A 27,537-nucleotide genomic window follows, 5' to 3' on the forward strand; every position below is an offset into this window, starting at 1 on the left:
TATTTGCACAACATATCATTGGGATGTAAGGAAACTATTACAAACCAAGTTTCATTGAAATCGGTCGAGTAGTTCCTGAGATATGGTTATTGACCCATAAGTGGGCGATGCCACGCCCATTTTCCATTTTGTAAAAAAATCGGAGTGCAGCTTCTATCTGCCATTTCTTATGTGAAATTTAGTGTTTCTGGCGTTTTTCGTTATTAAGTTAACCCACTTTTAGTATTTTTCAACATAACCTTTGTATGGGAGGTGGGCGTGGTTACAATCCGATTTCCTCCATTTTTGGACTGTATAAGGTAGTACCTAAAAGAAACGAATCTAGAAAGTTTCCTTGATATACCTTTAGTAGTTTGCGAGATATGTACAAAAAACTTAGTAGGGGGAGGGGCCACGCTCACTTCCCCAAAAAAATTACATCCACATATGCCCCTTCCTAGTGCGATCCTTCATACCAAATTTTACTTCCATAGCTTTATTTATAGCTTAGTTATGGCACTTTAAGTGTTTTCGGTTTTCGCCATTTTGTGGGCGTGGCAGTGGCCCGATTACGCCCATTTTCGAACTTAACCAAGGAACACGTGTTCCAAGTTCCATTAAGATATCTCAATTTTTACGCAAGTTACAGCTTGCACGGACGGACGGACAGACAGACATCCGGATTTGAACTTTTCTCGTCACCCTGATCATTTTGATATATATAACCCTAATCTAACTCGTTTAGTTTTAGGACTTACAACCAACTGTTTTGTGGACAAAATTATAATACTCTCGTAGCAACTTTGTTGCGAGAGTATAAAAACAAGAAAGAAATGGCTAAATTCGGTTGTACCCAAACTTTTTATTTATTGATGTAATTTTATTATGAGAACACACAATTCGTCCCGTCTATTCGACATAAAGTCCAATAGAATAACGAAAATCAACATAAATAATATATTAGGGCTGAGTTAATTTCTGTACCCATTTCATTTCAAACATTTTCATTACGAAGCGATATACCAATGAAGACGGTATAAAGCCCACCGTATGTTTGAAACATCTAATATTAGGTATATGGGTGCTAGGAGAAGTTATTTTTGGCACAGAGACACATTATTAGAAAACAAAGATTGCCTCTGATTTACATTAAAATAGCTGAGAGATGTATAAAAGATGGAAAATGGCTCCAAATATCGAACGTGAAGGACCTCAGTATCAATAGATAATTTTCAACCGAAAATTCGTGTTACGAATGGGTTAACAAAAAATTTGAAAACCAATGTATACTATACCAATTACTATTAGTTGTTCAATGGGTCAAATTTTAACGAATGGCGTATCAAACAAACAATTGGTATAAATACAATGTAATAGTGGTTATATGATTTTAATTTGGCGTTCACATTTCATTTAAATCGATATACCGATATACGTAGCTTTTTTTGCAAATAAAGCAGAGTTCAAGCATGGTTAACACATTTTTTTTGAATATTTGTGCGAGTATTTTCATACTTCTTCTCGCGCACATTCTGTAATGTAATGTGAATCAACTCGTATTTTTATGCGTTTCCCCCGTCTAGTTGCTGATTACGTACGTAAACTTTGCCCTGCTTTTTTATATTGTCATTTTGTTTTCTTGAATATTTTTAGTAAAACTAACAGACACGCATAAGGCACACTTCACTCGTTAGTTGGCATCAAGCATGAAAAATTGTTTTTTTTTTTTGCAAATGAAAGTGCTGAGATAATTGAAAGATGCCTACTTTCGAATGCAGCACTTGAGTTAAACGACTTACAAGTGGAAAAAATATATATGTATATTTGTATTGAATAAGCAAATAAAGACATTGTAAAGGTGCTTAGAAGATTTTTGAGATTACAAATAACTGCAGTTGTTAAATGTTTGAGACATTTAAACAGCACTCATGAAATTACAATGTATCTCTATCTAACTAAAAATAATTTTATATACTATGTGTGTGTATGTCAGAAATAAATCTGTCTTTGTATTCATGGAATAACACCCTGAACATTTAAAATGTAGCAAATTGTTATTCACTTAACTGATTTTATTGGCCAATAATTTTTCGGCGCCTTAGTAGGCTGATAGGATCTAGCTTTGAAGCCTGTTTAGCTATATACAAATGTAAAGAGCTTAAAAACATAACAAATTAGATTCTAGTTTGTGTAGTTCACATTTGGTGTGGAAAATCCCTAATCACAATAAATCGAAAAATTTTCCAATCACACTCAGTATCATAACTCAAAATCGCTTACTGCCAAAAACAATCAAAATCTACTGTGTTACACTTACACACTGTGTGTACAGTGGCGTAACCAATATTTAATTAAAGGGATATTATATATGTACTTTAATGTTAAAACAGCACATTGGACAGCTGATTTACTTTACCGATTTGAATAATGTTTTTAAGACCTTAAAGTGGACTTTAAGCCAAACTCAATATAAGAAACGGCCGGCCGGTCATAAACTACACCGCCCCTATATGGTCGCCTGAATTCAGTAGGACACAGCTGAAGGACCTACAGACGCAGGTTGCCTCTTAATATCTCCGGTCGAGCACCTTCACAACGAGGCCCGTATGCTATCTGCTAAGGAACATATTGTAATACTCTCCAAGCAGTTTTTGTTTGGATGTTTCCGCATACACCATCCCTGCAATCACTTGCTGGAAGCCGAGCTGCTTCCCAGAGCCATCAGAGTACATTCCTGAAATATATCGACGATTTACATAACTATACCGACTAGACTTCGGACGCGACAAGCTTCCAGCAAGCAATGAACGCCATTCACTTATCAGCCATTAAAACTTTCCTTGATTCCCTTTCCATGAATGGCGTACTTGGAGTCAAATCACTACCAATTGGAGTCACCGAACCCGAGTTGCCTCGAGCACTTTCGTTCATGATACTGTAGTAGATTGAACTCCTACCTGTCCAGACTGAACCTCGGCATTCCCAATATATGTCCTGCATCGAAGAGCCTTGCACGACTTTGACCACCTCTTTGCATACCCAATTAACGACTCTCATCTAAAGTCCCCTTTCCCTTTGGTCCGTCCCTGACGAAGCAGCTCGTCTCCTGGGCCTCACGTTAGATGAGTTCGATGACAATTGACTTGTGCTTACCGGTTCAGAAAGGTTTGAGTAATCGTTACAACAACAACAACGAAGATAATTTTATTGTTTGAATGAAATTAGGGTAACTCATGGACCGAATTTTTAAAGCCAGATCACATTATGTCTAAAATTTAGAAAAATGTTTAAAAATAAACTTACTCATTTGCAATTCTTAGCTTTTTTATTGAAATCATTTACACTGTCATAAATAATTAAGGAACAAGTAAGGAAGGGCTAAGTTCGGGTGTAACCGAACATTTTATACTCTCGCAATTTATTTAACTTTATAGTATGTATGTGATTGGCGTTGCAACCGTTTAGCCGGTTATAGCCGAATCGACGATAGTGCGCCACCTCTCTCTCTCCTTCGCAGTTCGGCGCCAGTTGGAGATCCCAAGTGTACCCAGGTCGCTCTCCACCTGGTCCCTCCAACGGAGTGGAGGCCTTCCCCTTCCTCGGCTTCCTCCGGCGGGTACTGCATCGAACACTTTCAGGGCTGGAGTGTTTTCGTCCATTCGGACAACATGACCTAGCCAGCGTAGCCGCTGTCTTTTTATTCGCTGAACTATGTCAATGTCGTCGTATAACTCGTACAGCTCATCGTTCCATCGTCTGCGGTATTCGCCGTTGCCAATGTTCTGAGGACCATAAATCTTGCGCAAAATTTTCTTCTTGAAAACTCCTAGTGTCGTCTCAAGTCAAACTCATCTGAGTTTAACTTTATTAGTAATATATAATACACAATTTGACACACATATTCGTCATATATATTGTATAAAGTTGAAAACCCTAATATTAGGTTAGAAGCACCGAGGTCCTCGTGTTCGATGTATGGGGCCTTGAAAACCTATGGTCCGATTTCGGCGATTTTTAGGATGGGGCTGCCACACTATAAACGTAGTATCTGTGCAAAGTTCTGCAACGATATCTTCACTAGTGCTTACTTTATATATTGTAAAGTAAACGATTCAGATCGTCTTCAAAGTTCTGGTATATAGGAAGTAGGCGTGGTTGTGAACCGATTATTTGCACAACATATCATTGGGATGTAAGGAAACTATTACAAACCAAGTTTCATTGAAATCGGTCGAGTAGTTCCTGAGATATGGTTATTGACCCATAAGTGGGCGATGCCACGCCCATTTTCCATTTTGTAAAAAAATCGGAGTGCAGCTTCTATCTGCCATTTCTTATGTGAAATTTAGTGTTTCTGGCGTTTTTCGTTATTAAGTTAACCCACTTTTAGTATTTTTCAACATAACCTTTGTATGGGAGGTGGGCGTGGTTACAATCCGATTTCCTCCATTTTTGGACTGTATAAGGTAGTACCTAAAAGAAACGAATCTAGAAAGTTTCCTTGATATACCTTTAGTAGTTTGCGAGATATGTACAAAAAACTTAGTAGGGGGAGGGGCCACGCTCACTTCCCCAAAAAAATTACATCCACATATGCCCCTTCCTAGTGCGATCCTTCATACCAAATTTTACTTCCATAGCTTTATTTATAGCTTAGTTATGGCACTTTAAGTGTTTTCGGTTTTCGCCATTTTGTGGGCGTGGCAGTGGCCCGATTACGCCCATTTTCGAACTTAACCAAGGAACACGTGTTCCAAGTTCCATTAAGATATCTCAATTTTTACGCAAGTTACAGCTTGCACGGACGGACGGACAGACAGACATCCGGATTTGAACTTTTCTCGTCACCCTGATCATTTTGATATATATAACCCTAATCTAACTCGTTTAGTTTTAGGACTTACAACCAACTGTTTTGTGGACAAAATTATAATACTCTCGTAGCAACTTTGTTGCGAGAGTATAAAAACAAGAAAGAAATGGCTAAATTCGGTTGTACCCAAACTTTTTATTTATTGATGTAATTTTATTATGAGAACACACAATTCGTCCCGTCTATTCGACATAAAGTCCAATAGAATAACGAAAATCAACATAAATAATATATTAGGGCTGAGTTAATTTCTGTACCCATTTCATTTCAAACATTTTCATTACGAAGCGATATACCAATGAAGACGGTATAAAGCCCACCGTATGTTTGAAACATCTAATATTAGGTATATGGGTGCTAGGAGAAGTTATTTTTGGCACAGAGACACATTATTAGAAAACAAAGATTGCCTCTGATTTACATTAAAATAGCTGAGAGATGTATAAAAGATGGAAAATGGCTCCAAATATCGAACGTGAAGGACCTCAGTATCAATAGATAATTTTCAACCGAAAATTCGTGTTACGAATGGGTTAACAAAAAATTTGAAAACCAATGTATACTATACCAATTACTATTAGTTGTTCAATGGGTCAAATTTTAACGAATGGCGTATCAAACAAACAATTGGTATAAATACAATGTAATAGTGGTTATATGATTTTAATTTGGCGTTCACATTTCATTTAAATCGATATACCGATATACGTAGCTTTTTTTGCAAATAAAGCAGAGTTCAAGCATGGTTAACACATTTTTTTTGAATATTTGTGCGAGTATTTTCATACTTCTTCTCGCGCACATTCTGTAATGTAATGTGAATCAACTCGTATTTTTATGCGTTTCCCCCGTCTAGTTGCTGATTACGTACGTAAACTTTGCCCTGCTTTTTTATATTGTCATTTTGTTTTCTTGAATATTTTTAGTAAAACTAACAGACACGCATAAGGCACACTTCACTCGTTAGTTGGCATCAAGCATGAAAAATTGTTTTTTTTTTTTGCAAATGAAAGTGCTGAGATAATTGAAAGATGCCTACTTTCGAATGCAGCACTTGAGTTAAACGACTTACAAGTGGAAAAAATATATATGTATATTTGTATTGAATAAGCAAATAAAGACATTGTAAAGGTGCTTAGAAGATTTTTGAGATTACAAATAACTGCAGTTGTTAAATGTTTGAGACATTTAAACAGCACTCATGAAATTACAATGTATCTCTATCTAACTAAAAATAATTTTATATACTATGTGTGTGTATGTCAGAAATAAATCTGTCTTTGTATTCATGGAATAACACCCTGAACATTTAAAATGTAGCAAATTGTTATTCACTTAACTGATTTTATTGGCCAATAATTTTTCGGCGCCTTAGTAGGCTGATAGGATCTAGCTTTGAAGCCTGTTTAGCTATATACAAATGTAAAGAGCTTAAAAACATAACAAATTAGATTCTAGTTTGTGTAGTTCACATTTGGTGTGGAAAATCCCTAATCACAATAAATCGAAAAATTTTCCAATCACACTCAGTATCATAACTCAAAATCGCTTACTGCCAAAAACAATCAAAATCTACTGTGTTACACTTACACACTGTGTGTACAGTGGCGTAACCAATATTTAATTAAAGGGATATTATATATGTACTTTAATGTTAAAACAGCACATTGGACAGCTGATTTACTTTACCGATTTGAATAATGTTTTTAAGACCTTAAAGTGGACTTTAAGCCAAACTCAATATAAGAAACGGCCGGCCGGTCATAAACTACACCGCCCCTATATGGTCGCCTGAATTCAGTAGGACACAGCTGAAGGACCTACAGACGCAGGTTGCCTCTTAATATCTCCGGTCGAGCACCTTCACAACGAGGCCCGTATGCTATCTGCTAAGGAACATATTGTAATACTCTCCAAGCAGTTTTTGTTTGGATGTTTCCGCATACACCATCCCTGCAATCACTTGCTGGAAGCCGAGCTGCTTCCCAGAGCCATCAGAGTACATTCCTGAAATATATCGACGATTTACATAACTATACCGACTAGACTTCGGACGCGACAAGCTTCCAGCAAGCAATGAACGCCATTCACTTATCAGCCATTAAAACTTTCCTTGATTCCCTTTCCATGAATGGCGTACTTGGAGTCAAATCACTACCAATTGGAGTCACCGAACCCGAGTTGCCTCGAGCACTTTCGTTCATGATACTGTAGTAGATTGAACTCCTACCTGTCCAGACTGAACCTCGGCATTCCCAATATATGTCCTGCATCGAAGAGCCTTGCACGACTTTGACCACCTCTTTGCATACCCAATTAACGACTCTCATCTAAAGTCCCCTTTCCCTTTGGTCCGTCCCTGACGAAGCAGCTCGTCTCCTGGGCCTCACGTTAGATGAGTTCGATGACAATTGACTTGTGCTTACCGGTTCAGAAAGGTTTGAGTAATCGTTACAACAACAACAACGAAGATAATTTTATTGTTTGAATGAAATTAGGGTAACTCATGGACCGAATTTTTAAAGCCAGATCACATTATGTCTAAAATTTAGAAAAATGTTTAAAAATAAACTTTCCGAAATCCATTTGAAATAAATCAAAGAAAAACTATATCACTTATATATTACCTACGCCCCTGCGTTTAGCTCGGAAACTTATCACTCGCGTCTGCCATGCCACGCGCTATGTACATACATACATATATATATTCATTTATATGTATAAGAAGTCAACGTGTTCACAGAGTCATAATTTTAGCGCTTATCAAGCATAGAAACATTGAGAATAGAAAATACCAGCGAGTCTCCAAGGCGGTCAAAAATATTTCAATATTTTCGTACGCTATGCATACATACATATAAATATGTACATACTTGTATATATGTATGTTCATTGTTTATTTTTGTGCTAATCTTTCTTTTTACTTTACTCACTTTCTGTTTTTATTTTACTATTCTGCTTCTTTTTAATATTATTATGGCCTTGCCGTGAAGTTCAAATACACTAAATGTCGCAAATAATCTGAATTGATAATAGATTTTCTATATTTGACTGTTGCAAAATTGTATTTACTCGCTTCAGATGTATGTATGTATGTACGCAAGTATTTGTAAATAATATATTTGCACAATATTAAATATTTCATAGTAGTTTTGCGATCTGTTAAATTAATAAGTGTAGCGCCGAGGTCTTATCATTTGAAACCGTATTATTGATTTGACGCTGTTTTCTATATTACTTATTCTTCATCGCAACGAGATCTGCGATTAATCCAGAGAAAAAGTGCACAATATTATCAATTTAAAACAGTTTTATTGTTCTGAAGAAATTAAAAAACAATACATCACTGTTTTAGAACTTTTGCAGGCACAATAAGTATAAATAAGTTATATGGAATTTGATAAGCGTCTATTTGCAGTTTAAACTTTAGGTTCAAGATTTTATTGGTCTAAGGTTATGGATTGCTGAAACAGCTGCATTGGCATACAAAATTAAATATTAATCGCGCATATAAGGTAAATATGTATGTTTCCTATAAGCTTCGACCAATTTTAATATTTTTTACAAAGTGTATCTGCTTTAAGCAAAAGAAAAGTATTGTTTGAAAATTGTACTAGCTTAACCCATTGAGTACTATGCGTTGTAGTAAAAGATCTGTGTTGGGACGAGGAAAGTTCTCCACTCGAATAATATTGCTGCTTTCTAATGAGATTCTGTCCACGAGTTTAAGTAAAACGAAAAAGCTGCTTCAGGCCACTCTGTAATCGAGTTTTAATGTAGATCATTTCCCATTTTTCAACAAGAGAATGTTTTGAATATAGCACTGGTTATCTAATGCAAATAATTAAAAGTTATTTAAGGATTTGAGACTGTTTTGATCGGTTATAGTTAAACGAGGATGAGATTAATGTTCTATAAAATTCTTCTTCTTCTTCTTGACTTGCGTAGACACCGCTTACGCGGTTATAGCCGAGTCCAAAACAGCGCGACACGTATCCCTCCTTCTGGCAGTTTGGCGCCAATTGGTTATATCAAGCGAAGCCAGGTCCCTCTTCACCTGGTCCTTCCATCGGAGTGGAGGTCTCCCTCTTCCTCGGCTTCCACCAACGGGTACTGCATCGAATACTTTCAGAGCTGGAGCACTTTCATCCATTCGAACAACATGATCTAGCCAGCGTAGCTCCTTGGCTAGGGAGCCAAGACGCGAATGCGCTGACTGTTTGTTTGATGACAGGAGATATTTCGACTTGCCCTCGTTCACCACCAGACCCATAAGCTTTGCTTCCTTATCCAGTCTGGAAAAGCAGAACTAACGGCACGGGTGTTGTTTCCAATGATATCGATATCATCGGCGTACGCCAGTAGCTGTACACTCTTATAGAAGATTGTACCTTCTCTATTTAGCTCTGCAGCTCGTATTATTTTCTCCATCATCAGGTTAAAGAAATCACAAGAGAGTGAGTCACCTTGTCTGAAACCTCGTCTGGTATAGAACGGCTCGGAGAGGTCCTTCCCGATCCTGACGGAGCTTTTGGTGTTTCTCAACGTCAGCTTACACAGCCGTATTAGTTTTGCGGGAATACCAAATTCAGACATCGCGGCATAAAGGCAGCTCCTTTTCGTGCTGTCGAAAGCAGCTTTAAAGTCGAAAAAGAGATGGTGTGTGTCGATCCTATTTTCACGGGTCTTCTCCAAAATTTGGCGCATGGTGAATATCTGGTCTGTTGTTGATTTTCCAGGTCTAAAGCCACACTGATAAGGTCCAATCAGTTTGTTGACGGTGGGCTTTAGTCTTTCACACAATACGCTCGACAGAACCTAATACGCGATGTTGAGAAGGCTTATCCCACGGAATTTGGCGCAAATTGTAGAGTCCCTTTTTGTGTATAGGGCAGAGTACACTGAGATTCCAATCGTCAGGCATGCTTTCTTCCGACCATATTCTGCAAAGAAGCTGATGCATGCACCTTATCAGCACTTCGTATTTGAATAGCTCGGCCGGTATTCTATCGGCCCCCCCTGCTTTGTTGTTCTTCAAGCGGGTAATTGCTATTCGAATTTCCTCTTGGTCGTAATGAAACATCTGTTCTATCGTCGTCGATTGGGGAATCGGGTTCGCCATCTCCTGGTGTTGTACTTTCACTGCCATTCAGCAGGCTGGAGAAGTGTTCCCTCCACAAACTCAGTATACTCTGGTCATCAATAACTAGATCATCTCTGGGGGTCCTACAGGAGTGTGTCTTGAAACCTTCAGTTAGTTGCCTGATCTTTTCGTAAAATTTTCGAGCAGTACCCCTGTCGGCCAGCTTGTCAAGCTCTTCATACTCACGCATTTCGGCCTCTTTCTTTTTTTGTCTGCAAATGCGTCTCGCTTCCCTCTTCAGCTCTATACTACTATACTATAAAATAGTTTATAATAAATCTGAACATGGTTGAAATGTAAGAAAAATCCAAATTCAGTTTTCAAGAATGAATTGGAAGAATAGAATTTTATTTTCTATGTTATTTAAGGTTGATAGTTTTTATGAAATTTAAAACAAAGTCACGTTCGGTACTGCCGTCATTGAAGGCCATGGTGAAAAAAGAAATATATGTAATAATAGATATCCCTACATTTATCTATAAAAAATACTAACATTTTCAAGTCAATCAGTGAAGAACTGAGCGTGTCGAAAGAAGTTGTTGTGAGAGAAACACGTTCAATTTTTTATAGCTGCTCCGAGTGAACAGCACATGGCCCCAGTCGTGATTGAAATATAAGCATTTTCTCTTGTTATAAATATTGTTGCATCTTATGTTATGTAAATACAGTAGAACTGTAACTCGAATCACCATAATCCACAAAAAAAATTCGAGTTAGAGAGACTTCGAGTTATAGAATTTTCATTAAAACAGAAAAAGATTTAAAATATAGATTTATTCACAGTTTTTTTATTGTGAAGTAAATAAAACATAAATTCTATAATTTTGTTTGTTGCACTTTGCTATTGTTTGGCTCTTGACGTCTATGTCCCATGCTTTTGTTAGATGATTTATGCAATCAATTTGTGTAATATTATATTTTTTGTTTGCCTCCGTACAATATTGAGGGACTCTTTTAAAATTCTGCCTCGAAAGTAAAATTTTAAATTTGGTATTATCCCTTGGTCGAAATATTTGATTTATGGAAGGATATTTGTATGAAATTTGACTTCTATTGCCAATTCAAGAGTTCAAGTTATGGAGAACTTCGAGTTATGGAAGGAAATTGTATGAAATTTGAGATCTAAACGCTATTGCCAATTCAAGAGTTCAAGTTATGGAGATCTTCAATTTAGAGAAGTTCGAGTTATGGAAGTTCCACTGTACATACATATATACAGTTTTAAGCGGAAATTTTTAACAATTCTATTTTGGTTATTGGTGTTTCCTCTTATCCATCCATAGTAAAATTATCATATCAATTATAAAGTGTGATCCATTTCGAAGTTCCCCACTTTTGTAAGGAAAAAAACACGGAAAATTCAATTTCAAAATTTAGTGCGGAATGTTTATTATCATTCGAAAGAACATTATTTCGCATTTATTTTTTAAAGTTTATCTATTTTAAATGTTAGCCGGAGCCATCTGTTAGATGGTCTATCCGTTGAGTCCAATTTTCGATGACTCGTTCGAGCATTTCAACTGATAACTGGCGAATGACACGCGTGATTTTTTGCTCCAAGGTCTGAATTGAAGCGGGAGTATCGGCATAGACTCGTCTTACAGAAAAAATTCTAATGGTGTGATATCACACGACCTCGGTGGCCAATCGATCGGTCCAAAACGTGAAATTATGTGCTCACCGAAGTGTTCTCTCAATAAATCCGTCTTGTTGAAACCAAATGTTGCTGAGATCACGAGCTGAAATTGAAGCTTCGAATAGTCGATTACGTTCTCACCGACCTCATTTTTGAAGAAAGTTTACTCGAATATTCTTGGAACTTTTCAAGGGCCCAGAGAGGAAATTTGCGCAAAAGTCGTTCTATACGTCAGTCCGAGATGTTGCGAACGGCGTCAAATCAACTCTCCATGGTCTTCGTGTACACTTTCAGCTACAAGACTGCTATATTTTCTACACTGCATGCTGGACGGGGTCCATTCAGTCGAATATTATCCAATAATGAATGTTGGGCCTCAAAATGGGTGATGGGGTTGCGATAGTACATTCAATAGGTCGATTATTATAGTTGAGCAAAGCGGACGAAACTAATAATACTCCACAAAAATAACATGACAGCTTGACACGACTCACGCGTGAACTGTCAAAAAAAAGGTTATTGACAAAAGTACCTCTACTTGGATCACCCGTTACTATCAACGAAATTTATTAATCATGAATGGTTGCCAACTAATATTTCCATATTATGTGTATCGCTAAAGGTAATGAACGCCGAAGCTTTCAGAACTATTTCAGGCTATGGTTTAGTTAATTTTTTTTTTCCAAACCTCAATTTCTCTACCAACTTTTAACTATATAATATTTCTATATAAACATATACATATTTAAATAACATTTAACACATATAAACTATTATATAGAACTTCCGACAAATGTATTAAATATTTACGCAATTTCATTTCCGTTTCTTTTCGCCACCACAGTTACCCGCTCATCAATGTGCCATTGCCCGGCACCATACCCACGAAAATAATGCTACCGTTCGACGGTCGTTACTCACTTTTCGCAGAACAACCACAACAGAATGTCTCATTGGTGCGGAATTTCTTCAGTCCCCCTACCAGCAGTAATTTCAGCTATGATCCACCATTTCCATGGGCAAAGAGTTCACCTGTATTCTACGTACAACAGATAATGCTACGCACTAGCGTGCTACCCTGGACCGAAGACATGCAGCTAATGGACGCCTATCGTGCGCCGCTCTACGAAGTTTTTAAATTGCTGGAAATCGTGCGCAATCATGAAAGCGCCGACAAGTGAGTAGCCATGTAGGCTATACCTATGCATAACATACATAAATACAATTAAATTTATTTATGTACATTCATTTATATTTACTACATATATAGCGAATGCATTTACAATCTTATTTGCATGTCTCATTTTCATTGATAAGCTAATTTGAATGAAATTAAAAGTATTTATTGTTTTGCTTTTCCATTAGTAAACGCACCTTGGATCAATCTTGCTGGCATGTGGATAATGTGAAGCGTTCGCGCGATGAAAAAGTATTATTCCCCGAATACAATTGCTTGGTATTGTCGCCGGCGAATTTATGGTCTCAAGATGTGCAAAATTTTACGAATGACTCAAATCTCTTGAACAGCATTTTTCAATATCATGTAAGTATAGCGCTGTTTATTTTATTAGGTTATAACTTCCGCCGTTTTCCAATAGATGTCTCTAGGGTCAAGCACTGGTCGATTAAATCGTTTTATATCGATCTTGGACATTTGTATCAACATTAACCCAACAAAATATTTGTAGAGATCTGTTTGCATCCCAAACTTATTCTCAAAACTGAAAAGGTCATTTTATGAGCCAAATTCTCGACATTTGCACTGAATACGCATACTGCCAGAAAGATGGTCAAAAGTAGTAGCTAGCGACGGCCAGTATTTTGAATAACATTTTTGTGACCGTTTTTTATACAAAAAAACCTTAAATTTACAAAAAAAAAAAATACAAAAAGCAAAGTTGTAGACCTAAAAGTATTAAATTATTTTTATATGAGGGCTGAGATAGGATAGGTACATTAGGTACATTATATCCAAACTTTGTTGTTCACCAAATTTGCTAAGATATCTCACATATTAACCGATATATACGGTATTAATCTACCGGTTGTTTGAAACTAATATTAGGTACATATGTGGGGAAGGTACATATGCTAGGGGAAGTTATGACCTGATTTTACCCTTTTTTGGAACAGAGACACATTATAAAAGAAAAATATTCCCTCTGAATTTTTAAAAAATAAGTGAGAGATTTTCGGGTTTTTCGTTAAAAAAAATACCCATTGCCACTGAGGGTTCCATGTACGATATTTGGGACCTTTAAAAAATATGCTCCAATTTCGACTATTTCAAATGAGTGATGCCACACCTCAAATGCAGTCTTTGTGTAAAGTTTAATTCCGGTAAGACCCGATCTTGATGTACTATATAGTGGAGAAGTCACCGTAGAAATCATCCAAGCGCACTTCATTCCATTGCGGGATTTCTCTCTAAAACCGAGAATCGAATCATCAACGAATATTCCTCTATTTTCATTTTCTAAACACTCTGCATTTACTGATAGTAAATATCTCTTGCTATAATGACGTCATTGAGGTTAAGTACGTATTGAAACGCCCCTCTTTAAACGCCCCGAACTTAGCTCTTCCTTGTTGCTTCCTTGTTTGTTTTCTTCAATTTGTCAATTACGTCGTATTTATTTGAAGACATGAATGTTCTCAGCCACTTACCACATTCTTGCCTAGTTAACTAATCGTTGATAAATATGACTGAACTGACATACATACATACTTATTTTCGATTTTCGCTATAAATGGAGGTGTGTACGTACATTTTTTATCAATTTCAATTTTTTTTTTTCGCACACACCTGTAAAAGTGCTTAACACACATTTAACAAGGTGAGTCAACGCCGGCAATTAGTTGGCTATTTCGTTGACGTTTATTTAGCGTCATCTTGAATATCTTCTGTTTACTTCTATGAGCAAATATTGCATTAGACACTCACTCACACGATATTTGTTGACTTTTTTTATACCCAATGCATGTATTTGTAATGTATTTGTTGTTGTAGTTATTTTGTTGAATTTACAAATTCTCGATAAACTGCAATGAAACTTTGAATTACTGTTAAATTAGTCAGTAGTTAATTATCCAATTCCAGTTAAATAAAATCCATTAGGTATTTTAATGTAAATGGTCTTCAGTCCCTAAACTACAAAAAAATCGTATATGAAAAGTTCAAAATAATATTTTTATATATACAAAAATATTAATATTTTATTCTTAAAACAAACCACTCTTGACTTACAGTCATCTCATTTGATTATTAAAATTCTTGTTTACGGAACACCCTAATATATGTACATACTAATTGAATACTGACATTATTGACATTAATCAATATCAGGGGTGCTCAAGCAATTTAATTTATGAAGTGCGTGATGCGCTTGTGATCGATAGCATGCCTTGAATGGATTTCCAGCTTAGCTTAATAAACGAACCGTGTGGAATTCAGTTTCTTTCATTGGTTGTACAGGTTATTACGAACATTGGTCCCTAAAGATACTCTTATTACCCCAAGGGCGAACTGATTATCTCTAATCATGCTTTAACCCGCATTATGCGCAATAACCGGAAGTGCTGTTCGAACAAGTACTCAATCGATATTAGGAACCAATTTATTTGGACTAATTTTTGACGTATACCTAGGAACCAGCATCAACACCGATAATAATGTCAGCCTTGAAATCCAACGCAGAATCACTCTTGCCAACAGGTGCTACTATGGACTGAGTAGGCAATTGAAAAGTAAAGTCCTCTCTCGACGAACAAAAACTAAACTCTACAAGTCCCTCATCATTCCCGTCCTAATTTATGGTGCAGAAGCGTGGACGGTGTCAACATCCGATGAGACGGCACTAGGAGTTTTCGAGAGAAAGGTTTTGCGGAAGATTTATGGTCCCTTAAACATTGGCAACGGCGAATTCCGCAGACGATGGAACGATGAGCTGTATGTGTTGTTCGACGACATAGACATAGTCCAGCGAATAAAAAGACAGCGGCTGCGCTGGCTGGGTCATGTTGTTCGAATGGACGAAAGTGCCTCAGCTCTGAAAGTTTTCGATGCAGCGCCCGCTGGTGGAAGCCGAGGAAGAGGGAGACCTCCACTCCAATGGAAGGACCAAGTGGAGAAGGCCCTGTTTTCACTTGGTATTACCAATTGGCGCTAAACTGCCAAAAGGTGAGATGCGTGGCGCGCTGTTGTGGACTCGGCTATAACCGCGTAAGCGGTTTCTACGCCAGTCAAGAAGAAGAGAATTTTTGAATTAGCAACCATGTTTTTATTGGCCTCAGAATATTTCAGCACGATGATTTAATATCGTTCGGTCCGAGGGTTGCAAAAACACTCCTCAAGAAAAAGTCAAAAGGCTAAGATCTGGGAATTTGGGTGACCGGTCAAAGTCACATATTTTTAACTTCAAACGGCATTTTGCTAGAAAACTTTGTGAATGCTATATTCGCTGCTCAACATTTTCTTCCTAATTCAAAAACTATTTTCAGTATAATCGTCACTATTTCGACACTGTGTTTAGCTCTTATGAGTTTAGGTTTCCAAATGTCAAAGTTATTCAATGCTTACATGCCGACTCAAAGAAAGAGCACCCTGTAATTTGAAAGTAAGCCAACGGCACACCGATTTAGCCCTTCCTTACTCGTCTTAAATTTAAATTAGCTAACACTGACTAGACACTAGACTGCGTGACTGAAAAAAATATGTATTTTTTATAGGCGCAGCTGCATAGCATCAATAATATTTGTTTACACACTTGTGGACTAAAGTGCTTTAAAATATTTTCAAACAAAAAGTACGTAAAAAGTATAATTGTTTTTTTTTTTGTATTTGCTTATTTGCTCACGATTATATTTGCTGAAAGAACGGCACTACCTTATCTACTTAAGTTTTTTTCATTTCAACAATATAATTGAAGTGGTTGAACCACCATAACTGGCAAACTGAAAAATATGTTCGTACGGTAATTGGTAAGCGTTTCGAACTCCAATTCACACATGTTCCAGTCGTTTTCATTGATTCACACGCAGAATTGGGCGATTGTGAGTTCGTGCGTCACCAGCTTACAGAACCTTCGTATGTTCACGTTAAGTTAATATCTTTAGAAAGGCTGTTATCACGACTAACCTAAGTTTAATGATATCCAAAATCATTTTGTGAATGTTTCTTTACCGACTAACCTAATCTTAAGGCTGATGAACTTGCAAGGATAGGTACGTCTTTGTACGGATGCTAGCTGTAAAATCTGCCTGGAGGATGACGAGGTGGAATCATCTCATCACTTTCTTATGAAATGTTTCGCCTTTAAGAGATCAAGACAAAGATTTCTCCTGGGGAACAGCCATACAACTTAACCTAACCTAACCTCATTTTAAGTTTACCCTAAATCATGGTTGTGGATATTTTGAATCAACCCTTCAAATCAATAAAAATTAATACCTGACTGAGTGACCAAAACAGACTGTCACCAAAACAAAAGTACTTGGTTAGATAATATCCGCATCAATTCCGAAAATGGGAAAATGTGGCGTGAAAATTGTATATATTGTAATCAACGAATATCTGTCTAGTCTCCCTCCCTAGGCTTCGAATCGATCAGTTATCAATCCTATCATTAACAGTCTCCCTATACAATGGAAATACCCTTGCCCATCCAAATCATTTTTCATCAAGTATACTCCTTCAAATTTTTTGAAAGCGGGCGCGATCTAGGCCTGTAAAAGCTTTAAAATATCCAAGTTATCTCTAAAAGTTGTGGGAGTTTAACATACATAACCTCATTTTTACTAAAAAGTTCTTGAAACCCACAGATCAAATATCTTGATAGCCGTCTATTCTGGTCACTTGGAATTAAATAATTCGGATAGTAAGCGATACAATTTATAAGATGGACATTAGGTATTTACATACTATTTATTATTATTGGGGTTCTTCTAGTAAGGAATATCCAAAAGCTATATGTTTGATGCTCAGTTGCTATAGATGTTTTGAAACATTTCACCCATCCTTAAATTTTGGAAATTTGTGAGATTACATAATGTTATTTTCCGCCCGAGTTATACTTATTGATAAATTAAAGAAATGGCGAGACTACGGCCCGGCAAGTGCCCAAAATTAATCCCATATCTACTTCTATCTATCTTTTATTATACAATCATTAATCTTGTGGTCTATTTTATGCATTTACAGAATCTCCAAAAAACCAAAGTCTCCATTGCCGAAATGCTCTTCGGCGTACCAATGCAAGATAGCGGCTTCAAGCGTTATCCGCTTCGTTCGCGTTCGCGCATAATACAATATGCCATCACATTGATACTGAAGCAAAATGATCAGGAGTACTTGAGTACGCTAAAGCACAAACTCTTCCAATACTATCCACCGCTGCAACTGAATCCTACAACAACAACAACTAGTGAGCACTCAACAGCAAGTGAACAACCAATAACAAAAGTCGAAGATGAGAAATCTGCAATCACTTACATTTTCTATCCAGATGAATTTAAGCTGTGGGAATTTATGCCGTTAGCCATTGCCTTTGTGTTGTTGTTCTTTTATATGTATTTTTCGGTGCGTAAAATCGAAATAATACGTTCACGGCTGTTACTCGCCATTTGCGCTGTTATAACAGTGCTGGGCAGTCTGACCATGTCGCTGGGCGTTTGCTCATTCTTCGGCCTCACCATTAGTTTGCAATCGAAGGATGTATTCCCCTATTTGGTTATACTTGTAGGTCTGGAGAATTGTCTCGTCATAACGAAGAGCGTCGTTTATACGCAAGAGACGTTCGATGTGAAGATACGCGTTGCCAAAGCGCTCAGCAAGGAGGGTTGGCATATCTCCAAGACGCTGCTGACCGAGATCACCATACTCACCATTGGCTGCATCACAATGGTGCCGGTCATTCAGAAATTCAGCATCTTCGCCATTATCGGTTTGCTCTCCGATTTCATGCTGCAAATGTTGCTCTTCCCCACCATACTCGCAATGAATATCAAATTGCCGGAATACACGACCGAAGCGAAGCATTTGCCGAAAATGATGTTAAGATGCACGATGACTAACAACACGGCCACACCACCGCCCGGTGGTTTCGGTATGCTGCCGAATGGACGTAATGATTATCGTTTCTACGATAAAAGCCAATCGTATGTGTCGCTGGCGGGCGATGTGTCGACCACACCACACCAACCGTTGAGTAATGGGGGCTTCGGCATGTTCCATCGTTCACAATCGCACCCCAAACTCACATTTGCAGATCTCAATACACACCCGGCCGACTTGACCGCGAAGACGGGCATACAACCGAATAAAGATGGACGCATACCGAAGCGGCTGCGCATCGTGAATTTCTGGGCGCGTACACGCTTCTTTCAGCGCGCCTTCATGATTTGGATGAGCGTTTGGATTTGCACGATCGTCTACAATTCGGGCTGTTTGGAGAATCTGTTCGCCATGGACGGCAATCGTACAGCGTACGGTAACGACGGAACGCAACGATTTGTCAAAACACACGAACAAAGCGCCGTTTCGAGCTTCTTCACGAATATGCAGCATGTCATAAATGGCGCCGCAACAGCTGGACAGGACGGGGATGGTAAGAGCGGTGAAGTGAAAGGACAACGCAGTGGCCGTTTGTCAAAGGGTGAGAAGTCTGGCTCAGATGGCAAAAAGAAAGGTAATTAAGCGAATTATTAGATTTTATTTACTGATCACGCATTACCGCATTGCTTAGGCTCGACCGACGATGGCGCCATTAATGACACGGACGCCGATCTTCGTCGTCTGCTCTATCCCGACTACGAAATGAACTATTTTCTCTCGAATTTTCACTGGTGCGCCATCATGAAACAATACAATATTTCACTAAGTGGACGTTACGTAACCTTACTACCCACCATCAAGCTATCGCATCCGATTAGCGCCGAAGCGGCGGTACTCATACGCAACCCCAAAGAGAAGGTGGCGCAAAACTTCCAATGGAAAGCGCTGGCCGCTGCACTCGACCCCATTGATTTCAACGACGATGAACGTCGCGAATCGCCCATGGTGTTTCCAGGCGGTACACCACTCTACCCCAAAAGTCCAATGGAATTTTTTTTTGTAATTTCCATGTGTTTGATCAGCATTTTTGTGCTCAGCTACACAATGGTCGTCTTCTATCGTTGCATTTGCACGCGCAACTATGCCGAGTGGCGTTCCAGTTGGTATGAGTCGTCGGAAATACAGCAGAAAACCGAACACATACTCGAGGGTGTGCCAACGAAAATTGCTGGACACAAGCATACGGTCGAATGTTTAATAACCGATGGTTCGCATATCATCAGCTGTTGCCTGCGTGGCCAAGTGAAGGTGTGGGACTCACGTAGCGGTGAGAATTTGACGGCAATTCATCGTGAACATATGCAAATTGCAACGAAACGTGAAGACGAACAGGTGACACTTGAACGTTTGCCCTACTCGCCGATCTGGTGCATGAATGCGTTTGATAACCTCGTTGCGGTGGGCTGTGCCAATGGACGCATTGAGTTGTGGGAAACACCAGATGGTGTCCTGAAGGTGTGTACTCAATTAATTTGAAATTGTTTTTGCTTTTTCGCTACGAAATCTAATTGTTGTAACATTTTTGTTTTTGCATGTAGTGCATTTCACCTGGAGAGGTGAAGTCTAATCAAGGCATAACTCATATCTATATAAATGGTGATCGGGTCATTGTGGCGCGTTTATGTGGGCGTATAGAGTTCTTCCGACTGGAAACCTATTGCAAAGGTCAACAAATCGATTGGAATTTCACGTCGGCATACAGAAGAAGTAAGTGTAAATGGAAATCGTTGATAAGCGTTACTTTTTCGGAATCATTTCGGAATAATGTCATGTCTGGCAAATCATTTGCTAAATTAACAATTGGGTTTATGGCATTTTTAAACTCCCACAAAAAAGTTTTTAAGAGAGTATTATATTTCACATAACGGTTGTTCGTAAGTCATAAAACTAAACGAGTTAGATATGGGGTTATATATGTACAGCAAACCGATCAGGTTGACGAGACGAGTTGAATCCGAATGCCTGTCTGACCGTCCGTCCGTCCGTGCAGAAAGAAACGGCACTCCGATTTTTTTTACAAAATGGAAAATGGGTGTGGCATCGCCCACTTATGGGTTAAAAACCATATCTGAGGAACTAATCGGCCGATTTCAATGAAATTCGGTATATAATATTTTCTTAACGCCCTGATGACACGGATGGTCGAAATCGGTTAACAACCACGTCTATTTCCTATATAACTAAATTTTGAATTCCATTTGATTCCTTCACCGAAAATATCGGTAAATCTCTCAGATATTTTAATGTAATTCAGATGAAATCGTTTTCTTCTAATAATGTCTCTCTGCACCAAAAATGAATAAAATCGGTCATAATTTTCCGTAGCTCCAATATATCTAATTATAAGTTTTTAAAAAATATGGTGGCTATAGAACCTTATAAATCGGTTAATATTTGAAAAATCTTAGCCAAATTAAGTGAACATAAAATCTTGGATATTATATAGCTTGATATCAAAAATAGTCGAAATCGGTCGAGGATTTATCCCAGCATATTATCCATATGCAATAAGTAATGATTTTCACTATTCTTGAGCATTTTATGCCGAATATGTGGGTCGAATTATGGGTTATCATAAAATAATAAAATAAATAAATTGCGAGAGTGTAAAATGTTTGGTTATACTCGAACTTAGCTCTTCCTTACTTGTTATACATTTACTTTATACTCTAAATCTTCCAACATCCTTCTTTCATTCGCCACAGCGCACACCCGCACCAGTTCAGCTGGCAGCATTGGTCTCATGCATCATACACAACAACAACGCACCTATTTTACCGGCCAATCGCCGCCGCCCTCCAACAAAGAGGAAATGAAAATTAGCCTAGAAGCAGTACGTTTCGCGCATCAACAGCCCATTACCTGCATGGAGGTATCCAATGGCATGGTCTTCACCGGCAGTCAGGATCACACACTTAAAGTAAGCAATTAAACAAGTTGTTGATTGATTTTTTTTTTAATTGTGACTCTTTTTTTCGCGCACTAGGTGTACAGTCTAACGAACGCTAACATCGAATACACACTACACGGTCATTGTGGGCCGATAACGTGCCTTTTCGTCGACCACTGGCAACCGGGCACTGGTGGCTCTGGTTCCCAAGATGGTATGTTATGCGTGTGGGATTTGTTCACCGGCGCTTGCATGTACAATATACAAGCACATGATGGCGCCGTCACCGCGTTGGTGTGCGCACCCACATATGTCATATCGCTGGGCGTGGATGAGCGTATTTGTGTGTGGGAACGTTTTCAAGGCAACCTATTAACGACGATCAATATATTGAACGCATATTCGAGTTTGCTGATGTTGACGCCATCATTGTTGGTCACTTGCAAAATGGGTGTGTATTTGTTGTTTTATATTAATACTATAAGAATTACTTACTATACTATAAGAAGAATTTTAATTTATTTTTTTAACTTTTATTTTAATTATTTGTGATTATTACTCATTGTTATTACTCTATACTCTCTTACAGGTTCCCTCATCGTGTGGGATGTGCGCACGGGTGAGCCAGCGCGTGAAGTTAAACTTGATCGCGCGAATTCTCTACTCTGTCCAAAAAAATTAATGCTCACCGGTGATGCTGTTGTGTGCGACTATGGAAATGAGTTGCGTGTGGTGCGTTTTCCTATCGTTTCCGATAAATACAGTTGAACGCGCTACGCACAGGTCGAACCACTAACTAATAATAATAATAATCAAAAGTGCGTCCACACACAGTTTTGATGGCAAAATTTCAAAAATATTGTCTATCTCAACCACTATGTACGTCCATACCACACACACACCCACACTCACACACAAATCACCAGATTGCCTGTTAACCTAGAGGCTGTGGCTGTAGCCTTGTGGCGTTTATTGGAGTAGATGAATGCATTGACAACAAATATTATGCAGAATAATTCATTAAAATGTAACTCAACTTCTCAGAGAAGTTAGTTTATTATATATTAATGTAGCTGCGCATACTAATTGACATTGCGTTGGCATTAAACTACACTGTCCTATATAAAATAAGCACACACATATTTATACAGTTAGTTATTGTGTAATGAAACTTATCATTGCTTTAAGAGAATTTGCATAACTAAAACTAGTTTTTATTCCTACATTAGCGTTCATATTTTTTTACAATTTTTTATTATCTCTAACTTAACTTTTCGCTTGCAATAATCTATGTTTTCCAAGTTATGATGCTGATATCGTACTTTCTGCGCTTAAAAGTATGCTACAAATATCTGCAAGCCTGTTTTAGCACACTTTTTAATTTGGACTACTTTATTGTGCCTTTTGTGAACTGAACTGACTTTCATGTTTCATTATAAGTTCCATTAAACTCTCAACCAGTTCATTTAATATTTTAAAAATCCTATATTTAAGCATAGCTAAGCTATTTAAGCATATACACAGATGTATGTGTATACATTTTAAGGCCACTAATAGGCATTTTAGCTTTTTATTTCTAATTTTTATATTTAGCCTTAGGTTTAATTTGGATATTGTAACAAGGAAGAAACCCCGTATGAGACATTTGTATATTTTTAATAGTTATAGTTTTACGATTTTATTTGAAATAAAATGATTTCAAGAAACAATAAAATATGATACAAAATTAAAAGCATTTATTTTAATATATCTTTATAGGAAACGGTTACACTTAATTTTTTATAGTTTATTAATATCAATATACAGTGCAAAAATTTATTTAATTTTCCTTTTCACTATTTTACGTTTAATTACAAAAAAAATTAACTCAATATAAACAAATGCATTGTTAAATTAATTCTGAAACTTTTTTGAGTAGTGTTTATAAATTTGTTCAGGCTTCTAAAGAAACAAAAACTCTGCTTTCTATAAAAATATCATATGGCAGCAGCCAAACGTTCCAAGTTATCTTCAAGCAGCTTGCTAAACTACATATTTACTTATGTGTTTATATATTGCCTTCAATTCACATCTTATTTCTTCAATTTCACGAATTGCGACGAGAATTCATATACACCAACTGACTCTTTATTCTTCTGATCATATTCAACCCAATCATCTTCGGATAGATCCACATCTTCGAACGTTTGTCCATTCTCTGCAGAATGCACTATCCAACCACTGCGCGGTGAAAAGTCAATGGGTTCCACACCACGACAATCGAAAATGACAATTGTTTTGTACTTGCCCGCATCTTCATGTGTGTAGGACGCTGTAAGCAAGCATGTAAATAAAACCACATATTTAAATCATTTATAAATCGCAACTCATTACAATTCGTTTTCTCCACTATATCAATGCTGTTCTCCCGGCCGCACATTTTACATTTCATATAGAAGTTGAAACCTTCAGGATTGCGTGTATCGGCGCCGCCTTGCATATGCTCCGATTCTGTTATATCGTGCCATTTGTCCGACGGTTCACCACAATTAGAGCATTTGATTTTCACAAAAAACGCATAATCCGGATGATTTGTTTCCAGGCTTTCGATATTCTCTAAAGTAGCTGAGATTTGCAAACCAATGCGAACCATGTTTTTATTTATTTTTGCGCGTATTTTACTTATAAAAAGTATATAGCAAAACAAATAATTTACCGATATTTGTTGAAATTTTCTAGAATTTTGACACGCACACAGCTGTTAGCAAACTGTCAAACTACCGGTTGCTATTTGTAAAAACCCTATTCATAAAAACACAAACCGACAAAATGTTATGCAAACGAAATAATATTAATTGTGCAATAAACATAATAAGTGTTTGATTTATTTTAATTAATTAGCTATTTTCTGTGTTTTGATAGGTCATTGAACCTGTATTCTCAAATGCTTAGAAGCACTAAAGCTGTTATCTCTTATAAAAAAATATTCTATTATTGGCATAAGCTGGTAGCACTGTTAACAATACATGAAACAGCTGATTATAATTATTTGGCATTTTCTTATCGCCAATAAATTCATTGTTTGATATTTGTGCGGAAATCGTTTTATTTGCAAAAAGTTAAGTTTACAAAAACATTTTGTAAGGCACAAGTTAAATATTTACCAGTAAAACGGATCCTGTATTGCGCGAGATGAAGCCAACACCGGCTGCCGATGAAATGTTCAGCACAGATATGGAAGAGGTAAGTGTATTGTTGCAGATGAGGCATGGTCAAGTAAACAATTTCCACAGCCTTATTTAATATACTAGTAATATCCATATATCAATTTTTATACACATCCATGCCTTCTCATTGCAGTCGGGTAGCTCATCCGGTCTACTCATCGATTTGCCAACTAATGAGAAGCAGGTGCATGCCGACTTCTACAACGATTTCGATGATTTATTTGATGATGATGATGATATGCCAGCAAACACTAGTGGATAAATGTGCATTTTCGCAAACATGTTAAATATAAGTAATATTTTAATTAATAAAACCACGTTCATTTGAATTTTTAATGTGATTTTATATTTTCTTATATTTACATATACATTTTCGCTTAACTTATCCGTTATCTTTGAGAGTAAAATAATATAAATGACCGATTTGATTCACTACTTACAATATTTGTAAAATAGGCATACAATCTTAAAGTAAACTTAAAATAAATTAAAGTTATATTTACAATTGTTCAACTAATAACTAAACGAGAGAAGATGGACTAGCTGTGCAACTTATGAAATTGACCAACAGTGAAGAAATGTATTAAAGGTGATTCTGTGCCACATAGCTTATAAAGCGTATTTTTCAAGTGTTACGTGTGTGTATTTTTCTTCGAATTACACAAATTGTGACTCATTAAAATTAAAGCACATTTTCTATGCATCAAAATATGTGTATAATAACCTACTGAATCTCACGTTACAAATATTGCACACGGGTTAACACAATTTTCTTGTTTGCTTGCTAACAAACTTTTAAATTGATGCCCACTTTAGCTTAAGCAAGCACAAGTAACTAAACACTTTATACTTTTCCCACACTTCACTGTCTGGAGTTTTTGAAGAGACGTTGCTATAAGTGTAAACTTTGAATCTATTTTTTGTCAATAAACTAAAACACTTGCGATTAAAAACTATTAATTGTTTAATTAAGAAAGTTATTTGCTCAAAAATTGGAAGCTAAACTGAATCTATAGAATTTGAGTGCGTAAGAAAACTTTACTGTACTTCATTTGTTTGCTTAGTTAGAAAAATTAAGTATAAAAGTTATGCTATTAAAATCATTGCCTCTTTTTTGGATGAAAACGTGTATCCTTTACATATAGTATTTATGCTTTTCTAATTATTTTACCATACTGTCTGTAGAAAAAAAGGAAATGAAAATTTCAACCATCTAACGGCGGTCCTAAATACACCATCGATACCTCCGTGTTGCCATATACCGCGGACACTGTTGGATACAGCTTCTTATCTGGCAAACCTGTAATATGTACATATATATTTTATTGGAAATTATTTATAAATATATTTAATCAGCTATTTGATGAGTATTTATTTATTAACTTACCCTTAAATGCTACACCTAGAAATTCACTGTTCTTTTCGAAAGATAACGTATTATCATCGCAATCAAGTATGACGCGTATCCGTTCGCCGACCTGCGTTGCATTAACAAATAAAAAAATTAGAAAAATAAGTTTATACAAAATTAATGTAAGCTACCTGATATTTTGGTGGATTATTTAACAAGGGATAATTGCCTTGCGCATCACCATTATGCAGCAACGTATTTTCCACCAAATTCCAACCCCAGCTCTGATCGTCTGAACCCAATAAAGCCACGTAACCGTGACACTGTAGAGCTGCCTCTTTTGTGGATATACCAATTACGGCGACCGTGCCAAGTGGTCCCTCCCATATGACCTCCCATGAATGACGTCCTTGCCGAAAACCAATTTTACCACGTGCTGCGTCTGTGCTCTGCGCCACAGGATTGCTATAAAGAATTTACATTAATGTTTTTAATACATTTATTTATGGTTTATAATGCATTTGTACGTACCGATGCAAGGTAAAACCATTTGGTTTTATATAAACATTACGTGAGCAATCATTGGGGTTCCAGGCATGGTAATAAGCGCGTAATCTTTTCTTATACGTAGTAACTGAAGATAACAAATCTGATTTGATAGCCTCTTGTGGTAATTTCCGTAGGCAATGCATACGCCATACTTCTGAGCTTTCATCGTTCAGAAAGTGATACCAATTCCAGCAAACCAATGCACAATTTCGCAAATCACGTAAATCCAAATAAGAGAATATTACCTCTAAAACATTGTAATTAGTCGCCAGTATTGGATCAACCATTTTGTGGTTTGAAGTATGACGGTATGTAGATTAGTTTTGAAATAAATCTCTTTTTAGACCGCAGCGGTTTAAAGTTGGTATCAAATAATGAGGAAAATAAAAAGGTGGTTATACACTGCTTGCCTATATTTGTTATTAATAGTTAAAGTATCTCGAAGTAATGTGTTAGCAGTAATTAGAATTGCAGCACCTAGTTTGTCATCCTACACACTTTCAAACGCACTTATCTTCTTTTATTTGTTTTATGTAGTTTATGCATTTTCGGTACTTTACACACTTTTGTAAATTATTATTTATAATAATATTATAGCACTTCACTTAATTTATTGCATAGCAATTAATTTTTACAAATCTTTAACAAAACCGAAGTTACAACGCTTTTTTGACGTTTCTCTTCCAACATAATTCGTTTCAATTTTACACAATGACGTCAATTTTTGTGTCTTGGCTAAATGGATGGTTCAGAAATTGCTGATTGTAATAAACATTGGATTGAGTGCTACCATATAGTA

At 37.0% G+C, this 27,537-nt stretch overlaps 4 protein-coding genes across 7 annotated transcripts in view; 2 read left to right on the plus strand and 2 right to left on the minus strand.

Annotated features, from left to right (window-relative positions):
• The window catches only part of LOC105213210 (sterol regulatory element-binding protein cleavage-activating protein), a 36,648-nt gene extending 13,793 nt beyond the window's left edge, over nt 1-22,855 (plus strand). For all 4 annotated transcript variants that reach the window (XM_054234779.1, XM_029040972.2, XM_054234777.1 and 1 more), the window contains exons 3-10: nt 12,476-12,808; nt 12,997-13,174; nt 17,831-19,316; nt 19,374-20,197; nt 20,281-20,449; nt 21,448-21,662; nt 21,729-22,083; nt 22,222-22,855. In XM_054234779.1, the coding sequence (XP_054090754.1) occupies nt 12,476-12,808; nt 12,997-13,174; nt 17,831-19,316; nt 19,374-20,197; nt 20,281-20,449; nt 21,448-21,662; nt 21,729-22,083; nt 22,222-22,400 (3,739 nt within the window). In that variant the 3' untranslated portion in view covers nt 22,401-22,855. The remainder of the gene's footprint in view (nt 1-12,475; nt 12,809-12,996; nt 13,175-17,830; nt 19,317-19,373; nt 20,198-20,280; nt 20,450-21,447; nt 21,663-21,728; nt 22,084-22,221) is intronic.
• A 491-nt stretch (nt 22,856-23,346) lies between these two features.
• On the minus strand, nt 23,347-24,391 carry LOC105213211 (UPF0587 protein GA18326). The gene is made up of 2 exons (XM_011185883.3): nt 24,006-24,391; nt 23,347-23,943 (listed from the first exon to the last, which is right to left on the minus strand). Exons 1-2 carry the CDS (start codon nt 24,262-24,264, stop codon nt 23,705-23,707), a joined length of 498 nt encoding a protein of 165 aa, XP_011184185.1. The 5' UTR covers nt 24,265-24,391; the 3' UTR covers nt 23,347-23,704.
• Nucleotides 24,392-24,666: 275 nt separating this feature from the next.
• LOC105213213 (F-box/SPRY domain-containing protein 1) lies at nt 24,667-27,436 on the minus strand. The gene is made up of 4 exons (XM_011185885.3): nt 26,721-27,436; nt 26,381-26,654; nt 26,226-26,316; nt 24,667-26,138 (listed from the first exon to the last, which is right to left on the minus strand). The coding sequence occupies exons 1-4, from the start codon at nt 27,023-27,025 to the stop codon at nt 26,044-26,046; spliced, it is 765 nt and encodes a 254-aa protein (XP_011184187.1). The 5' UTR covers nt 27,026-27,436; the 3' UTR covers nt 24,667-26,043.
• On the plus strand, nt 24,679-25,174 carry LOC105213212 (COP9 signalosome complex subunit 9 homolog). Its single transcript, XM_011185884.3, has 2 exons — nt 24,679-24,854; nt 24,972-25,174. The coding sequence occupies exons 1-2, from the start codon at nt 24,804-24,806 to the stop codon at nt 25,098-25,100; spliced, it is 180 nt and encodes a 59-aa protein (XP_011184186.1). The 5' UTR covers nt 24,679-24,803; the 3' UTR covers nt 25,101-25,174.
• Nucleotides 27,437-27,537: the final 101 nt, after the last annotated feature.

This window comes from Zeugodacus cucurbitae, chromosome 6 (genome assembly GCF_028554725.1).
Source record: "Zeugodacus cucurbitae isolate PBARC_wt_2022May chromosome 6, idZeuCucr1.2, whole genome shotgun sequence".
Taxonomy (NCBI): Eukaryota; Metazoa; Arthropoda; class Insecta; order Diptera; family Tephritidae; genus Zeugodacus; species Zeugodacus cucurbitae.

Bases quoted from the DNA above. Each gene is read 5' to 3' on its own strand.
- LOC105213211 (XM_011185883.3), bottom strand. From the start codon at position 24,264: ATGGTTCGCATTGGTTTGCAAATCTCAGCTACTTTAGAGAATATCGAA. The intron at 23,944-24,005 runs GTAATGAGTTGC...GCTTGCTTACAG, and splicing joins TATAGTGGAGAAAACGAATT to CGTCCTACACACATGAAGAT.
- LOC105213212 (XM_011185884.3), top strand. From the start codon at position 24,804: ATGAAGCCAACACCGGCTGCCGATGAAATGTTCAGCACAGATATGGAA. The intron at 24,855-24,971 runs GTAAGTGTATTG...TTCTCATTGCAG, and splicing joins TCAGCACAGATATGGAAGAG to TCGGGTAGCTCATCCGGTCT.
- LOC105213213 (XM_011185885.3), bottom strand. From the start codon at position 27,025: ATGGTTGATCCAATACTGGCGACTAATTACAATGTTTTAGAGGTAATA. The intron at 26,655-26,720 runs GTACGTACAAAT...AATTCTTTATAG, and splicing joins AATGGTTTTACCTTGCATCG to CAATCCTGTGGCGCAGAGCA. The intron at 26,317-26,380 runs GTAGCTTACATT...AATGCAACGCAG, and splicing joins ATAATCCACCAAAATATCAG to GTCGGCGAACGGATACGCGT.